Source organism: Caretta caretta, chromosome 15 (assembly GCF_965140235.1).
Source record: "Caretta caretta isolate rCarCar2 chromosome 15, rCarCar1.hap1, whole genome shotgun sequence".
Taxonomy (NCBI): domain Eukaryota; kingdom Metazoa; phylum Chordata; order Testudines; family Cheloniidae; genus Caretta; species Caretta caretta.
The window spans coordinates 30,833,033-30,852,911 of NC_134220.1; the positions used below are offsets into that span (position 1 = coordinate 30,833,033).

Consider the following 19,879-nt stretch of genomic DNA (forward strand, 5'->3'; position numbering starts at 1 on the left):
TCTGATGCATGGGGGTGAATTCTGCACCCACTGCAGAGCCCCCGTGAAATCCATCTATTGTGATGTTTAGCATTCCGTCCCTTTTTATGACTTTCAGCAAAATCCTGGGTGGTCAAGACTTGATACTCCTGCTACTTCGAAGGAAAAACAAAACAAAAATCATTGGTGAGGGATGGAAAACGTTATAAATCACTCCTTACCCTTTATAAACGAAGGAGCAGGAAAGAACCCCCTTTAAATGTTTCCTTTGGGCATTTGCATAATACCTCTTAAGTTATGGCCCCCATCCTTTACATTTCTTGCCTTGTGTTAAAATCTTAAGCCGAATGTAGGAGTCCAGCCCCCCCCCCCATATTTCATAGTAAATCTCACTGCAGTCGGTTTAGCTGTCAGCAGATGAAGTAATCACCCAGGGGCCCCCCCCCCGCCCCGAGCGGCACCCCCGCAGGAGGAGTCTCTGCCGCCGGCACGCAGGAAACGGAGCCGCGCGGGGAGAGAGTCCAGCTCCGGGTCTTGGCGCGAGCCCCGGCCCCGGCCCCGGCCCCGCCGCGCTGTCAGCCAGGAGGAGGGGAGGGGGAGACCAGGGCTCCCCAAGCCCCGATTAAAAGCCCCCCCCCCGCGGCCGCAGAAGGACCCACTGGCACGAGGCCGCGGCGGGGAAGGGGGTCTCGGCGCGGGGACGGGGACACGCGTGGCGGCTCCGCCTCGGGCGCTGCCCCACGCGGGGGCTGCTGCCCGGCAAGCCCCGGGGCCAGGGCTCCCCGTCCCGCTGCGGCTGGGTCGAGCGGCGACGGGAGCGTCCCGGGGGCGCCCGCCGGGCTCCGAGCCGCCCGCCCGCCCGGGCCGGGGAGGGGGGACCTCGCGGCCGCAAGGAGCCGCGGCCGCTGGCCCCAGAGGCGCTTTGGGGTCGCCGGCGCCCCGCTTCTCTGCCGCTGGGGAGATGGGCGCAGGGGCCGGGCGGGAGGCCAGGGGGCGGCTCTAGGGCCATCGCCTGGATCTGCCCCGGCACCCCGGACCGGGGCAGCGGCATGGCTCCCGGCGGCGCCTGAACGGGCAGCGCGGCCGGGGCACGGGGCGTCCGTCCCGGGGCCGGGGCGCTGAGCGCGGCCGGGGCGCAGCGGAGCTCGGCCCCCGTGTGGGGACGGGGGAGAGAGCCGGGGCCTGAGCCCCCCCGCGCAGCCGGCGCGAGCCTCCTCCCCCCCCCCCCCCCCCCCCCCCCCAGCCCCGCGCGCAGCCGGCGCGAGCCTCCTCCTCCCCCCCCCAGCCCCGCGCGCAGCCGGCGCGAGCCTCCTCCTCCCCGCCCCCCCCCACCCCCACCCCCACCCGCGCGCGCGGCGGCCGTTGGAGCCGCGGGTCGCTGCCCCCGGCGGCGCCTCCATCTGCAGCCCGGCGGGGAGCGGGGAACATGGCGGACCTGGAGGCGGTGCTGGCCGATGTCAGCTACCTGATGGCGATGGAGAAGAGCAAGAGCACCCCGGCGGCGCGGGCCAGCAAGAAGATCAGCCTGCCGGAGCCCAGGTACCAGCCCAGCCCGGGACCCCCCCTCCGCACCCCCAGACTGGACCCCCCCAAGACCTGGACCCCCCAAGCCCGGGACCCCCCTGCACCCCCAGACTGGACCCCCCAAGCCCGGGATCCCCCTGCACCCCCAGACTGGATCCCCCAACCCGGGATCCCCCCCGCACTCCCAGACTAGACCCCCACAGCCCCCAGCTTGGAGACCCCCTGAAGTCCCCAGACTGGACCCCCACACCCCCAGCCCGGGGACCCCCTACTGCCTGGCCGGGACCCCCCCCGCACCCCCAGACTGGATTCCCCAGCCCGGGTTCCCCCCCGCACCCGCAGACTAGATCGCCGCAGCCCCTAGCTTGGAGACCCCCTGAAGTTCCCAGACTGGATCCCCACATCCCCAGCCCGGGGACCCCATACTGCCCGGCCGGGATGCCCCCGCTACCCCCAGCAGCCCTGAGGCCTGGGACTCCCCCCCCCTCCCCACCCCCCGAGCCACGGACCCTTCCCAGCCCGGACCTCCTGCTGCCCCCAGACTGGACCCCTGCACCCCCAACCCCGCCCCCCCCCCCACTGCCTGGCTGGACCCTCCCACAGCCCCCAACCTGGAGACCTCCCGCACCCGCAGCTGGGGCCCTCCCCAGCCCCCGGTGGCGGGACAGCCCGGATGCACCATAGACCTTTGCTGCACTTTGCGAAGTCCCAGGGACCCCCCCACCCCACACAGTGCCTGGTGTCCTGGGACCTCCTTTCCTGAGCTACAGCCTGGGAACTGGGACCCCGGAGCCCCCATAAGGGGGCTGACCTCTGGTAGACCAGGCACTTAAACTGCGAGGGGAGCTTCCCCAAGGCACTGTTTGTTCCATCTGGCCCTGCTGCGTGGCTCTGCTCCCCATTCCTCCAGGGCCTGAAACATCCTTTGCAGGAGCCCCATTTCCCAGGGACCTGCTGCCCATCTCCCTTCCCCTTGGTGCCCAGAGCCAGCTGGTTTTGGGGAGCCTATGTGCTGGGACCCCAAAGCCACACAACCCGTCACCCGAGACCCCTGGCAACAGGGTCTTCTTAGACCGGAGTCTTCTAGGAGGATAGTTGTTGAGTCTGCGCCCCTTGCTCCTCTCCAAAGGGATGCAATTCTCCCCTTGTTCGCAGGCTCTCAGGGATCTTCTCCCAGCCCCAACCTTGTGATGGGCATATGCCATATGTGAGATGGGGCATGTGCCATGATCAGAGCCTAACCCAGATGTCAGGGTTGGGGGCTGATGTACATCAAGGTGTAACTCAGCGGTGAGGTTGGAAGACTCATATCATGGTGTAACCCAACCTGAAGGTGTGAGGAGATGGTGGAGAGAGCGTAGGTACCAGCCATGTCAGAGTGCAAGGGTTTAACGCAGCCTTGCAAAAAGTGCATATACATTTACCAGTCCATCCATAAAACTGGCTTGCCACTCTGACTGTGGCCTTAATCTACTGGGATGATGGGGAGGGGAAGGGGAGAAGAATGACATTTTACTGGCCCATCCAAAAAAGAAAAAAATAAAACTGTAGGAGCTTGGGGTAATAGTTTTGCCAGGCAGTGTAACCCCAGTTCATGCAAATGGAGGGTATGGGGTGGTGATAGGCATCCAGAGACCCGGTGACAGGCATCCAGAGACCCAGCTACAGGGTCTCTGGATGCCTGTCACCAGTTAACTAAATAGCTAATCCTACATGCACACAATCTCAAAGGGGGGGGATAAAAGCAGATAGTCTAATTTAAATGTTAAAAGGGCCATAATTATTATTACTGTTACCTCTTTGCCGAGGAGTGATGAGACAAGATACAGTATTAATCTAGTTCTGGACAATCTCAGTGGGAACAGGTACACAGCTTGCATGCCAATTACATTGTGCATAGAAGATGGGGATCTGGGGAGAACAATCTTAGGTAGCTTTTGATGAACATAGCATATGGTGAGAAGATGTGAGTCCACTGATAATATACCCGACTGAGATCTAAATAAAAAAGAAAACACAGATCTCTTATAGTGTGCCAAGTTATTATACAATAACTCAGTACTGCTCTATTGTGATTATTATAATTAGTGAGTCTGGATTGAGGCATTTATTTAAAGCAACATCTGGGAGCATTTTTTGGCAAATATAAATATTCTCTTTCAAAAGAATTTTCTAGGCATTTATTTGACTTCAGTATTTATGTAACTGGCTGAAAAACTAGTTGAGTGGCAATATAATACATTTTGGGTGTAATCTAATAAATTGATCCTCAAACTGCTGTGATCTGCAGAACCATTTTCTGGTGGTCCATAGAAATTTGAGATCAAAGCAGCGGGATGTGGGAGAGAAGCCTGTTAGAATGAATATGTTGTATAAGTATTGAACTAAAACAGAACCTGATTCTGCAATGAGCTCCACTTGTATGAATTCAGATTCCACCGTGATGGCTGCAGAATTAGGGCCATAGCTGCCTCCTCTCTTTTTCCCTTTAATGGCAACACTGGATTTTCCTCTAAAACCAAATTCCCACATTATGTATGCACTATGAAATTCTACTAAAATCTCTTGCTATTCTTAGCTATTCTGTCTTTATAGATATATTTTGTTTCTTGGCATAAAAAAACCCAAAGTTCCCTCCTTTATTCTATGCATTATGCCACAAGTAAAGGTTTACCAGACAAATTTTGCATGTATTGTAGTGTTACTGACCATGTGTAACTGCTGTGGTGTTCTGATAGCACATCCCTACCACTCTGTATAGATTTATGAAGTGTAACATAAATAACAGATTACTAGAACTCTCTCTTCCACATATTTACACAGCTCTCTAGCTCCATGCTTTGAATTCTAAGTTTTGCAATGAGGATACCAAGCAGGGAAAACACAAGAGGCTGAGAGACTGTAAGAATGATCGAATTAACAGGACACCAGCGGGGGTGTAAAACCCGAACAACAAAAAGCTTGCCAATCATTTTTAAAGTCCAGTAAACATTTTTGTACTGGAGAGATTTAGGGACACATTTTTCTCTTGGTGTATGTAAACACTAATAATAATTTAAAGTATTTGTATGCGTCAAGGGTAGAGTTTATCCTATAATATTAACCAAACTCCTGGAGACCTTATTCAAAATGTTTATAGTATTACATTCTTCCACATGATGGGTAAATATATTATTTTGTTCAGTGTCAACTCTCCGTGGTGCTCTGTAGATATAGTGACATACATGATACATCTAATGATGGTGGAAGCTTGGATGAAGGCAACATGTAGGAGAGAACATGATTGGGCGGCTTCATTGAATAAGCGTGCTTTAAGGAGATTATTATTCTACTGCTGTTTGTATCATGGTAGAGTTTGGATGCTCCAGTCTGGATTGGGGCCTTGTTGTGGCAAGTGCTGTACAAACTCCTAGGTAGACAAAGTCCTTGCCCTAAAGAGTTTGTAGCCTAGTGCTTTGATTCTGCAAAGAATTAAGCATCTGACTTCAATGAGATTGCTCATGTGCATATTTCTTTGCAGAATTGGGGCCTAAATTGAAGCCAGGTGCAACAAGGGAATTTAACAAACAGTAAGAGGGAAGCAGGGAGGGAAGATGAGGATAACTTTAATTAAATTACATGGCGATAGAGATACTGAACAGTTTGGTTGCAAATTATTTGTGCTGTTAAAATGAGCATCAGTAATCCTCAGCTGAGCCATCATGGTTTGAAGGAAATAAACAATAAGAGGACGCAAGTTGCAGGTATAAATGATGGCATAGAAAAGGTGCCAGAGTGGGACTGGGAACATTTAAGGAGACTTGGCAGGTGGGAAGAGGATGAGGAGGCATAGGTGTAAATGAGAGCAGAGATTTAACTAAGGGTGTTTTAAATGGTTGGGAACAAATTACCATCAGAACTTTTAACTGAAAACAGGGATTTCCTCATTCAGTAGGAAGTTTTGACAACTTTCCTGGTGTCAGATGTCTTCATAGTGAGCTCTGGGGTTTTTCTTTAGATCCCTTTCATTATAATGTACATGATATGCCAGGAGCATTTACAATCTTGTGTGTCACTGATACACTGGTAAAATTTTAGATAACATAAATCAGACAGTCAGATGCATGTCTGACACCCTACTTTACTGTTCAACAGGGATCCTAGTTTTCTGTGATAAAACCCTCAAAATTATCTAATAAAAACTCAAAAATCCATGTTTTTCTGCAAATAAAATGAAACTCTGAACTTTAGTTTTTTTCTAGCCACGATATATATAGGTATCAGTTGAATACAATGTTTTATTGATATATTCACAATTTTAAAGCTGACAGCCTGAGCTTCGCTCATTTTCCTGATTATCTGAATTTTTGATTATCTGCTCTGGCCCTGGTCCCAATTAGATCAGATAATTGGGGTTCCCCGGTATATGTTTTTATTTTTTCACAAAATGTAAAAACTAAAGATTCTCCATAGATGCAAATTCCAAGTTTTTCTGTGGCAAATGGATTCTGTGATCGCTCCTGATAAATTAAGACCGTAATTAAAAAAGCCAGCTGAACAGAAAACTCTTCTTTGCAGTACAATTTTGAGACCAAATATTTTCATGAATACATTTCTGATTTCTCTGGTTTTGTGCTATAGCAATTTATCAAGCGAGTCAGAGCACAGCTTTCAAATGTTAGGCTGCAAGCAACTGTTGTTCTACTGCACAACTGTCCGTCATGGAGACTGACTATCTACATCCTTAATCATTTGTTAGAACAGAAATAAGATCTTTGGAATAGAACATTGACATGGGATAACTGGATTCCACTTTGAAAAAAAAAAAAGGTCTTTGCCTCACTGCAATATTCTTTTTTTAAAGCAATACATAATTGTGGTAGTTATCTGTAACAGGCAGCCATTGTCTTGTGACAGCATGCTATTCCACTCACATTATCTCTCTAAGAAATATTGCAAATGTTTTACTACTATATTGCAGTGTGTCATTTGAATGAAGCTGGTATACCTGTTGTCACAATCTTATTTTCCTCAGACAAAACTGACACAAAATGAAATGAGTTTATTGTAATGAAAATTTGAGGGGCATTCCTGTTTACAAGGAAATAACCATATTGTAGACAGAATAAAGTCCAAGGCTGCGTGCCAAGACTTAAACTCTTCACCCTCAGAGTTTATTTGCTATTATTGGCTGCAGGTAGGGTTATTACTGAGTTTACATAAAGAACTCTTAAATTATTATTTACAGAAATTGTTAAATAATAATTGTTAGACAAAAGGCCACAAAGTGACTGTATACATGTTTGCATTCTACTTAGCAATGGCTTGGCCATTCTGAGAAAAGGGATTTACATTATGTACCGTTATTAAGAAATAACTGTATAATGATCCAGCAAATTGAACAACCAGAACCAATATGAATTTAAGGAATTGCGCTGTTGGGAAACAGCTGTACAGCATCCCTGCACTTTGTGACCATTCTAATTTAGTTTCTGTAAATATCACTTAAGCATGGTTTGCTCTCAATATACAAATACAAAGGGTGTAGTAACAAAGCATAAGCTACATCTATCCATGCATCTTTGCTTTTTCTGCCCTGTCACAAACACAGAAGTTTTTTGTCTCTTCTACTCCTCTGACTTCTCCACTTGCCCCAGTGACCCCATCCCATCTCCTGTGTCTCTTTCCCCTTACAATACAAACATGAGTTGGAGTATGTCTACACAGGGATAAAAGACCTGTGGCACACCTGTGACTGGCAGGTCAGCTGGCTCAGTCTCATGGGGCTCAGGCTGCGGGAATAAAAATAGCCAAGTAGATGTTTGGGTTCCAGCTGGAGCCCCCTGCCAACAAGGTCCCAGAGTTTGGGCTCCAGCCGAAGCCTGACTATCTACACAGCAATTTTTCAGCCCCAAAGCCCGAGCCCCGCAGAGCCCGAGTCGGCTGACTTGGGCTAGCCTCAGGTTTTTATGCCTGTGTAGACATATTCTTAATCTCTCCCATTTTAAAACCTGCCCCCAAACCTTCCCTTGATTCCACTAACATCTCCAACTACCACCTCTTCTCCCTTTCAACTTTAAGCTCATTGAATACAGCGCCTATAATTGCTGTCTGGAGTTCCTCTCCTCCAATTCTATCCCTGACCCTCTCCTATCTAGTTTCTGCTCCTTGGAGCCACGGAAACTGTTTTTCCCAAAGTCTAATGACTTCTCCCTAGCTAGTGCTAAGAATCAGTACTCTATTCTTTTTCTCTTTGACCTGTTACCTGCCTTTGACGCCATCGACCATGTCCTCCTCCTTGAAATCTTGCCCCCTCTTGGCTTTTGTGACTCTGCCCTCTCCTGGTTCTCCTCTTATCTCTCTAATTGTGCCTTCAGTGGATCCTCTTCATCCCCCTTCCAACTTTCTGTGGAGGTTCCCCAGCAACGTCCTGGGCCCCCTTCTCTTCTCCCTTTACATTTTATCTCTGGGTAATCTCATTTACAACACAAATTTAACTGCCATCTTTGTGCTGACAATGTACAGGTCTCATTCTCTACTCCAGACTTGTCTCCTTCTGTCCAAACTCAAGTCCTGGCCTGTATCTCTGATACCTCCTTGTGGATGTCTAGCTGTCCACTCAGGCTCTTCATGGCTCAACAGAGCTCTTATTCTTTTCCCCCAAGCCCACCTCTTTTCTTCATCACTGTGGACAATATCATCATCGTGTCTGTCACCCAGGCCTGTAACCTGGGTACCATCGTTGACACAAACTATCTCTAGGTCCTCACAGCCACATTATGTCTATGCATATTTGTCTTGCATATTTTTTTTGCACAACATCTCTAAGATACAGCCTTTCCTATCAATCCACACAGCTAAAACTCTCGCCCATTCTCTCATCATCTCACATCTTGATTACTGCAGCACCCTTTTCTCTGCCTTTGACTAATGCCATATTGCCTCGTTCATATCCATTCTGAATTCTGTTGCTCTGACCATGTCACCTCTCTTTGAATCCCTCCACTGGCTCTCCTTTCTCTATCATATCAAACATAAGCTGCTTGTTTTCACGTTAAGGCCCTTTACAACCTATCCCCACCCTATCTGTCATGTCTCATTCACTGTTGAAATGTCAGCTTCTGCCTCCGATAGGCCAATGATACAGCCTCCGTCACCCAGTTGTTAAATTTTCAAACAGTCCCCTTTGTGCTTTGTCCCATATGGTTCCTCACACTTGGGTGGGGCTTCCTGTAAACATCTGCGAAGCTGCCTCCTTATTCTCCTTTAAATCCATCCTTAAAACTCTCCTTTGCTGTGATGCCTACAAAAACTTAACAATAGTTAGGCCACTGGTGTGCTGATACCATTCCCTAGCATGCTGACCGATATTGTCTCATGGTTTCTTAGTGCTCCCCCACCTTTGTGTGTCTCTATCCATTTGTTTTGTCTCTTTTCTTATATTTAGATTGTAATTTCTTTTGGGCAAGAGCCATGCTGTGTTTGTACAGCACCTCACGCAGCGGTGTCCTGGTCCATGACAAGGGGTCCTAGGCACTGTTGTAATAAATAATGTGTTGTTTGTACCCAGTTCCACTTAATAAATGTGATAGTTCAAGAGAACTTTCTGTGGTGTGTGTGGGTGTGCCTGTGTAGGATAACATTTTCAAAAGAGCCTAAATTCTATTTTGAATATTGACTCAGGATATGTCTACACTGCAATTGAACAGCCTCTTTGCCCGAGTCATCTGGCACAAGCCAGCCACAGGTTTTTAACTGCAGTATAGACATACCCTTAGGAGCCTAACCGTCATTAAAAGTCGATGGGACTTACACACTTCTGAAAATTTTACCCGTAGTCCATATATTATTCAAGCAAACAAGGCTGCCACTCTTCCTTCTCCGCATATAAAGCGGACATTCTGGCCACTATCTCTTACATGTAATATTATTCCGCATGGATTAAAAAAACAATGATGGGGGAAAGAAAGTAAATTAGTCCCTGATCCTGCAAACAAGCATGTGCCAATCTATATGTCAGGAGTGCCATTGACTTCAGTGGGACTACGTGCATCACTTTGTAGCTAAGCATGTGTCTGAATGTTTGCAGGATTATGGCTTAATGATAAACCCCAATATGTATAAGTGTTGGGATAAATTCATTGCTGATGTAAGGTTGTGTTACTCCCATTGAGGTCAGTTGCACCCACTTATATCAGTAATGAATTTTGCCCATTTCTTTCGTAGAGCTTCTTGGTGTGTGAAGTCCTAACACCAAAATCTGTGGTTAATATAGTGGTGAATCTATAGGTTATAGGCACATTCTTAAAACAAAACAAAAAACCCAAGTTGTTTTAAAGTTACTTTAGTGTTAAATCCAATTTATTTTATGCTCCAGATGTGGAGTTTGCAGGATTTTTTCGTCAGTATTTGACATCACTTTGCAGCTTTTTATTTAAACTTTAATTTATTTTTATTTTGAGTTTTATTTTTAGGTTAGCTTCAAAAGACATCAATAATATATGCTGGACAGTGTTCACACCCAACAAATTCACTTAGCATTTGTGAGACAGAGGAAGAGAGGAAAGACCATGAAAAATATTCTAAATTAAATTGTTTTGTATTTTAAGGGAGGTGTAAACCATTTTCTTATGTAAATACACCATATCCTATTGTTTGTCTTGAGAGTTAAAAAAGAAGTAAAGGAAAAGTGTATGGGGGGGGTGAGAATTGAAAAATATAATAATAGAATGTAGAGAGAATGGTAAGAATCTGGACCAGTTTCCTGAAGCAAGTCTTAAGTGGACATACTTTTGAGGCGTGGCAGTATGGAGTTGTATTTTTCATGGCCAAAGAGTCTAAGTAGTACAGAGGGCTTGATGGGTTGGTTGGTGTTTTTGCAGCTTGAAATCAGATAGATGACCAGATAAATTAATGTACTCTGTCGTTTTGTCATGTTCACTAAACATTAGGAATAGAGTTACTGCTGATTTGGGGCAGGGCTAGTATTATTTGGATAGGCTGCAACTGCTGCTTTTGAAGTGGTGATTGTTTCTCTTGTTAGTCCAAACCCTGTGCGGTTACCTTAATTTCAAATGCAAAAAATTATGATTATATTTCATTTTCTCCCTAGCATACTTAAGTGATCAGACTGTATTGTTGATTAATTGCTTGGCAAATGTCTTATTTAATGCAAATTGTAGAGGTTGTATAGGGAGTGGATAGATAGACTGAAGATGGACATCCTTTCTATATCCACAGAACAGGAACAGCGCTGATGTGCAAGCTCACCCATATCCACTAGGCCAACATGCCTCTGCCTTCATCAGACCTCTCTCTTGCTCTCAGCTGAGATGCTACTGTAGTGCCAGCTGTGATGGTGTATTTTTTTTATATGGACACCTGTTAACCATGAATTAGACTGAGATTACTTAAGGGCTTCATTCTTCTCCCAGTGAAGTCAGTGGCAGATATACAATTGAAAGGGAAGGATAAAACCCTATTTCTTTCATACAAGCCATCTTACAGTGATTAGATGATAATAACTTTCTGTTATGACTTTACTACTGTCATGGACTGATTCAAAGAAGTGACCTCATGAGCTAAAGGTTCTGTATCCAATTACCAGTCCCCTGAGGCAGCTAGTTGCTTCACCAAACTTTATTTTTGAACTGGGAGTAATATTGGGATATAATCACCAAAAAGCATCTTGACCTGATGATGAGTATAATTTAATGAAAAGAAATTTAGCAGGATCATTAGGTTTTTCTTTAACTGGTGGAAAAATACATTACTCTTTAGCTTTAAATTTGTAGGCCAAACTTTACCAAAGAGTAAATGTTATAGCTGAGTTATAAAAGGGTTCTAATAGACAACGATAGAACCATTTGTTTATTATTACTGAAAAAGTGTTCGCAAAAAGAAAAGAAGGACTTGTGGCACCTTAGAGACTAACCAATTTATTTGAGCATAAGCTTTCGTGAGCTACAGCTCACTTCTGTAGCTCACGAAAGCTTATGCTCAAATAAATTGGTTAGTCTCTAAGGTGCCACAAGTCCTCCTTTTCTTTTTGCGGATACAGACTAACACGGCTGTTACTCTGAAACCTGAAAAAGTGTTGTAAATGTGCTTTTGCTCACTTAACATACCAACCAAGTGTAGCGATAAAATAATATCATGTATTTTGGTTTAGTGTAATTCATGGTAGCATCTAAGTTTCACAGCGGGTTAGTTTGTACATTCAAATACAATAAACTGTGCAGTCTGAGGTATATCACACAAGTCTGTAAGAGACAAGGCTGGGCTGAATTTTCGGTGGTTGTGTCCACGTAAGCTTGTTTTGGGGAAATCTCCCTTTCATTGCATTAACACAAGTAGCATAAGGTAGGACACTGATGTTTTTACAGGTGTGTGGTTTAATCTTGTTCAGAGTGAATTTAGATAAAACGGTGATTAAAAACTCGGGTCATCTGTCCACAATAGCAATTCCACCTAATCCCCCCCTTTGCGATCAGCAGAGGTGCTGCTCCAATGGTAGTGAAAAGAGGGGAGATTTCTCAAATCAGTTTAGTGTAGACAAAGCTAGGGAAATCAAGAGTAAATTGTACTCTACTGTTGGAATTAGCTTTTAACTGCAACACTTCCTCATCATAAAGAGTTGTATTTTGGAATTGTACTGAGTCATCAGGGTGCAGGACTGTGTATGGAAGAGTAGGCTATTTTGTTGACACGCCTTGTTGACCAAACTTATTGGGTCTTATTAGCTCAGTCAGAAACACAGACTGTCATATATATTACTGTAATGTCAAAGGCTCCAACCACGAACAGGGGCCCAATTTTGCTAGGCACTTGTGGAAACGCACAAAAAGAGAGATTTGAGCAGGGGGTTAGACTAGATGACCTCCTGAGGTCCCTTCCAACCCTGATATTCTATGATTCTATCCCTGTCCCAAAGAGCTTGCAGTCTAAGTAGACAAGAAAGACAAAGGCAAGAAGAAAGGAAGTATTCTTAGCCACATTTGATAGATGGGGAACTCGGGCTCAGAGAAATTAAATTAATCATTCACGGTCACACAGGAAGTCTCTGGGAGAATTGGGAATTGAACCTTGATCTCCTAAGTCCCTGACCATGTGACCATCCTCCTGTCTAACATAAAATGCTAGTCTCTCTGAGGCAAGAGGGAGGAATAGAAAGGACTTCGGAGAGAAATCCGAAACTTATGTTTGTAAGTATAGCCCTGCCTGGGGCTTTGTTATTTAATTAAGAATAAAATTAAATCTTGGGAAAGAGGGTGACATTGGACAATATCAGTGTGGTATGTGCTGTGTTGGGAACAGAGTGGGGATGCTGCACCTAGATTTATTGGGATATTTTGAAGAAAATGCTAATGTAATCTTATCCTATGTGAAATGTCAGAGGATGTATGGTATTTTATTAATCTAGGGAGCCAGAGTCTAACTCAGACAGACTACTGGTGCCACTGTTCTTTTGGGAAATGCTGGAACGGTAATTAGTGCTAAATAAATTGCCTATAGAGAATTAAAGAACTGCCATGATGAACATACAGAACCCCCAAATATAAACTTGGTATTTCTAATGTGAAATATTTTAGGCAGATTCATTTTTCAAAATAATGAACTTTACAAGAATAATTACTGGGGATATGACTGTCAAAGACCTTCCTTAGTGAAATGCTTCCAACCGAATGCTGGAGCTGGTGCATCACAAAATGAACATGCATAACCCTTAATTCCCATTGAAATAAATCAGCTGCTCATTTGGGAAAGCTTCTGTAAAATAATCTCCTTTAATTTTCTAATCAGTAACTACACTATTTTTTCAGTTTATAAGTGCCTATCAGAAACCTTCAGGTGCATAAATTAAATCACATCATTTAATCTAACTAAATTGACACAATATCAGCATATCTCCCTTCCCCCCCGCAGCAAGAGCAAACACAACCCTTTTGCACATTAAAAAGCACAAAAACCTCCTTAGCACCCCTCACGCTGCGTGTCCAGGCAAATTAGTCACTTTTTGAAGCACACGTAGAATCATAGAGTCGTAGAACTGGAAGGGACTGAGAGAGGTCATCTAGTGCAGTCCTCTGCATTCATGGCAGGACTAAGTACTATCTCTAGACTCTCCTTGACAGGCGTTTATCTAACATCTAAATAAACAGGTCTTGCCTTGAATATCGACAAAACCAAGCTCTGTTAAACTATCAGGGGAAGCAAACTCCAAAGTTGAGGGCCCTCCAGTCTGCCTTCAGTGTGTTAATAGGAGGGACTGTCAAATCGAGTGCCATGTATGATCAGTCACCTGTTGGGCTGGAAAGCGAGGGGAGAAGCAGAATTGCCAGCCTTACAGACTGTGAATCAAAACTTACTATTAGTTTTTGGGTACAATTTAAGCCAGTGAAGTTGTTGGAGTGCAGATATAATATGCCGTATGTGAGAAACACTAGCCAATAAATGAGGTGCTGTGTTCCAAACCAGCTGATGTTTCTGAGTGGTTTTAAGTAGCAGCCGTATGCAGAGTGCATTTCAGCAATCTGATCCTGGAGATGAAAATGTCCTGAATAATGTGGTTTGGATCCCATCCAAGAAGAAAGGTTGCAATTTCCTGGACAGATACAGATGGACAAATTGTACCATTGGCTGCTGCTACTATCTGGAAAAGGAGGAGTAGCTAAAAACCTACCAATTATAAATCTTATTTCCAAATGTGAGAGAACCTCCTTGCTGAAGGGATCAGATATCACCTTTGCCATCTCCTTTAGATGTTTTCTCGAGCCAGCCAGTATCACTTTAGTGTCTCTTGGCACAGATGTCGTAGCATACATAGCCTTCTACTGGGACACATTGCTAGTCACCTTTGTAGGTTCTGCTCAGTTTCTGTTCCACAAGACACATCACAACTTTTGTCATCAACCAGGAAGTGAACACGAGCAACCATACCATTGTTCCTTTCCCTTCCCCAAGTTCACAGTCTTAGTGTCATCCATCCTGCTTCTTTTTTCTTTATATCTGAAAAATTAGTCCCTTCTTTCTTGTCCTGACTGCCACAACTCTATGCTCTGGTAATTTCCTGCTTTAACCACTAGCAGCCTTCTCTTTGTTTTCCAGCCCCTAGTATCTCCCCATTGTATCCAAATTGATCCTGTCAAGATAATTTTCCATTTACACTCTTTTGATAATGTTTCTCCCCTTCTTAACTGTCCAGGCTGGCTTCTCTGCCACATTCAGTTTGATGTTTCTCCTCACATTCAGAGTTCTCCATGCCTCTGTCCCTACTTATATCTCTGCCCTCAACGCTCCACACCATTCCCCTGAAGTCTGCCTAATCTTCTCTCCTGACTGTTTCCTTGTCCACTCCTGATTTTGTGCATTTGTTTTTGTTTATTCTTGAAATAACCTCTCAATTAAAGGGAAATCATTACCTCAAAAATCCCAAAGGAAGAATGAAAAATCAATTAAATAAATTTTACATTTGTTTTTAGTCTGTTTCTATTTCACATTCTCAGTGCTGCATGTTTAGATTGCAAACTAAGGATGTTTATTTGTTTAAAACCAACTATTTCCTCTGGAATTAAAAAAATCATGGGAACATTTCTGTTGGTTTTAGGTTTTGTAAAAAACAATTCTTAATGAACCTGAATTTTGTGCCAGATTTGCATTGACCGTGTCCTTTTAACCATGCATACTTCCTCTTCTTCAAAAACTTTCAAAAATACACTTGTTCTGTGAAGTATTTCAGCTATAGTGGCCACATGACACTCAGTGTTTGTTTTACATTGTACTGTGTTGACCCACTCGTGCCTTTACAATGAGGGTCTTTGGGGCAGGAGCTTTATTTGTTTAGCATGTTTTAACTGTTCTTTGTTATATCTTCTTAATGTCAGGTAAACATTTACCTCTCTGGAAAGCAGGTGTAAAGATTCCTGTCTTAGAGGTGCTGTGAAGCATGTTTTAGTTCAGTTACTTCTGCATTTGGTTGAATAGACCTCCTTAGTTCTGTGAATCTCAGTTAGTGTTTATACTTATAATAGCTTTCATGCATATCCAGAGTGCTTTATAGATATAAAAAGACAAAAAGCATTGTTCATGGATCTTTGATACAAATTCTCTACCATCCCAAAAATACATCTTGGAGATGATTTAAAAACCATTAAAATCAACAAATGTTTTAATTGCAGTGGGAGCTAAGAGTTCTGTTTGTCTCTCTTCTTCCTTCTCAGTACCAGCATTCCGTTGAAAGGGTAAATCCTTGACATACCAATTCAGAAAAATATTCTTGCAAAATGAGATGCTTTTATATTTGTTTCAGGTTTTGGCAACCATAATGCAAGTAATACCCAAGAAACATGGATAGTGGGTACACTATAAGCATGAACACTCAACAGCTTTTTATTTCACTTGTCATGACTTTTCTTCATTGAAGTGATTTGTATACCTGAGGTTGCTTGGGCTTTTGGTCTTGTATCCACTTTACAATGGGGGAGAACTAGGGAAAGCTGTGTAGTGCTATAGTCTTGCCGGTCAAGGGCATTGTTTCTTGAGTACAAAGATCATTATGAATCACATAATGAGAACATTAGTTCACTTAGAGTATATGTGTTGACATATCTCTGTGTGCTTAATATACATTTGAGAAGCTTTACAATTTTGAAAGGGGGGATGACTTTTGGAGCTTAGAATCATTTGGGTTGAGAGGACCTCTAGTGGGTCGTTGGAGGAGCAAATTTCTTCAGTCTTAATTTGCTGATTGTAAGGAAATTTTTAAAAAATTAAGATACTATATTGAAAGCCAGGTATGTCATTCCGTGGCATAAGGATTTCAGGTTTGGGGCTATGAACTTCTGAAATGACACTCCTTTTTATTTGTTTTTACTGATTTATAAAGTTCTTGTTGCTGTAGCAGCTGGGTGCTCATTGATGAAATTGGAAAAACAGAATAAATTTACGTTTACATGTCCGCAGTAGGTTTGGTATTTTAAAATCACTGATGCTTCTCTCAGGATTCGAATCAATCAGATTATTTGTTATAAAAAAGACAAAAACTAAACAAATTAACAAAGATCAAAGTACATAACTATCTCTTGGCTCTCAAAATATTTCAGAGGTCACTTATGATCTCCAGCTCTTTAATGTTACAGATGATAAAGACGGGGGAACTTTGCTATAAAAACAGTTTTTCATAATTTAATTTGTTTACCTTTGTATTTCATATGTAAAAGAAACAATTTAGTTAATTGTTTTTGGGTATTTTTATTGTTTTTTATCATCCTAGTATTTGATGACTGTGTTCTTTGGGTTTTGTATCTTCTTTTATTATCTGAATATGCATACCCTCTCTCTCATTTATTACACTTCCCCTTCCTTGGTGAATAAGGATGCCCAGTGATTAGGGCATTGGCCTATGGCTTGGGAGACCAGGGTTCAGTTCCTTGCTCTGTCACAGATTTCCTTTGTGACCTTGGGCAAATCATTTTGCCTCTGTACCTCATTTGCTCAATGTAAAATGGGGAATGATAGGGGTGCTGTGAAGATAAATACTTTAAAGGTTGTGAGATGCTCAGGTGATGGGGGCCATATAAGTACCTAAGATGCTTTGAACTGTCATGAACAAAATATTATTTGAGGCCCCAATTCATTAAACTATCATTGAAGGTAATAGGACTGCTCATATGCCTAAAATTAATCATGTCTTTGATGTGCTATAGATGATGATGATTTATTACATGTGTTGTAGCACTCAAAAGCCACAGTTAGGATTGCATCAGGTCCTGTACGTATGGTAGTCACATTTGGACAGGTAGCAAAATTATCTGTGAATGTAAACTTTTTTGGTCTTGTATCAGTAATGGTTCTACATATTCAAGTGTTTATCTTTCAGTTTTAATTTAATTTTTAATAGAAATAAAAGGGAATTAGGAAAGGGGGGAAAAAGGGGACCCTCAGGAAAGGAATATAACAGATATAAATGTTCATACTAGGGCCTGACCCTCAGTCAGACGCAGGTGGGAATAAGCATTTGGCTGCACCAACCCAACTGGATGATCAGGACCTATATTATCAAAAGCTCATACAATTTTGAGATGTTATAATAAGATGCAGATTAGCATCTGGTAAATTATATAGTTTTGTCTGTTAACTTGAAGAGAAATACTTGGTTGCATATAGACTATTTGTCATTATTTAATCCCAAATGAATTAACTGCATCCATAATTTACCACAGAGACAGCTGAAAAGAAATGTATGTAATAAGATTTCAGGATTGTCACTCTGAAGCCTATTAGGTCGGTAGAGTCAGTATGAATTGGTGGAAACGGCTACAGGCATGATTGAGGGCTCTTTTTGTTCAGAATATAACCAGATTGAATCATCACTTGTTTTCACAGAGAGTTACCATTCCATTTTAAAGTTATCAACCAATTTGACTTTACACCTGTGCAGTAAGACATGTATGAATGTCATGCAGAGTGTCCTGGACCATTGTGGTATCAGAAGTAACTCAACCAATCACCACCCTTGCATCCAAACTAGCTGTAGGGTAAAAATTTCATTGGTTGTAGGAGAGTGACTGCACAGATGGTGGATTACTTGGCCCAAATGCCTCACTGCGAGCCACACCCCATGATTGCCACTCACACAGATCCATACAACTTTCCCAACACATCACAACCCACCCACAACAACAGAATCAGAATGCACAGCCCCAAAACACATAGCCCCTCACCTCAGCCTATATTCCTCATTTAGCACCCTCACAAATCTGTTGAACTCTCCCCACACAATGGAATCCACACACAAATCAACACAACCAGCACACACAATAAACTCACACTTCACTCTGAAGCCTAGATTGTCTGTTGAATCAGTGTGAAGCATTGGGAAGAGCTACAGCACTACTGAGCTCTTTTTGTTTAGAGCAGTGTTTCCCAAACTTGGGACGCTGTTTGTGTAGGGAAAGCCCCTGGCGGGCCGGGCCACTTTGTTTACCTGCTGCGTTGGCCGATCGCGGCTCCCACAGGCCGTGGTTCGCCGGTCCAGACCAACGGGGGCTGCAGGAAGCAGCACGGGCCGAGGGATGTGCTGGCCGCCCTTCCTGCAGCCCCCATTGGCCTGAAGCAGTGAACTGCAGCCAATGGGAGCCGCGATTGTTTTCCTGTTGCGTCTGCAGGTTCAGCCAAACCGGCCCGGCTCGCCAGGGGCTTTCCCTGAACAAGCAGCATCCCAAGTTTGGGAAACACTGGTTTAGAGTATCACCAGGTTCAGCTGTCACTGGGATCCATGTTCTTTTATTGTCCAATTTTTATTCTCTGCCATTTTTGGCTTTTTTTTCTGAAATCCCTTAGAATGCATCTGAATTCTGAGTGTATTAACTAATACATTTTTGGGCTCCAAGCTCTGGTCTTAAAGGGTTCTCTGTTCTCTCTATAAACAAAGTAAAGATTTTGTTTCCTATTATAGAATGTACTGCAGCATCCTTCTCTTCTAATTCAGTTCATGCCTCTGAAACAGCTCTTTACTTCTGGGTTAGGTTTTGCATCACCCCTCCCCCCCTTGTCATAGGGTCTAAAGAATGTAATTGCTTCGCTTTGGGATGTCTGATTGGTACATTTTTGTCTTGGCCTTAAGTGCTTCTTAACAACACAGTCCTTAATTCACTCTTTAATGCTACTCTCTGACATATATTTGCTTGTCTTGACTGACAGCTTTTGGCTACCCCAAACTTCCAACTACTGATTGAGCTGAATGCTGAAGATAAGATAGAAGAGATGATTACCTATTCCACATTTTGTTGCTAAGATTCGTTGTCTAGGAATCTTACTGGGTCCTTTGCTGCTCTTTGCATCTTCCATGTACATTTTTGATGGTACCATATTCTGCAAAAATAAATGGTTTATATTTTAAAACTATGTTAACATGTCAGGGTCACAAAGTTAAAATGTAAATTAGGCAAATCGGAAGTTAAGAATCTTGTACTAATGTTAATTACCCAAATTGTACATATATAGTGTTTTCTATTATTGGTTAAATATTTACATTGAGTTACAATGTAAGCAGGTTAATGTGCAGTGTGAGCAAGTTAATATTGTGGTGAGAAACCTTTGTATCTGTTTTTAAATACAGTGTACTGCTTTATTTTAAATTCATGATTTTAAAAGTTTATTAGCTTGTTTTTCCCCATTTAATTTCTCTCTCTCTCTTTTTTTGCATAGAGAGAGAAAGAAAAGGCTAAAATAAAACCTAAAAAGAAAAATACAAAAAGGGTGGTCTGTGTGTGTAAATGAACTGAAATAATAACCATAGTAGATGTCTTTTCCTGGAGTGCATTCTGGCCTCCACAGTTCAGATTATTTGAAAGCAATGGCTGGGCTTGGCAGTCAGTAGACCTGCTGGACTCCTTCC

At 43.4% G+C, this 19,879-nt stretch overlaps 1 protein-coding gene across 3 annotated transcripts in view; it reads left to right on the top strand.

Annotated features, from left to right (window-relative positions):
* The first annotated feature begins 1,319 nt into the window (after positions 1 to 1,319).
* Positions 1,320 to 19,879, top strand: part of GRK3 (G protein-coupled receptor kinase 3) — a 121,703-nt gene continuing 103,143 nt past the window's right edge. For all 3 annotated transcript variants that reach the window (XM_048821761.2, XM_048821764.2, XM_048821762.2), the window contains exon 1: positions 1,320 to 1,518. In XM_048821761.2, coding sequence (XP_048677718.1) covers positions 1,406 to 1,518 — 113 coding nt within the window. In that variant the 5' untranslated portion in view covers positions 1,320 to 1,405. The remainder of the gene's footprint in view (positions 1,519 to 19,879) is intronic.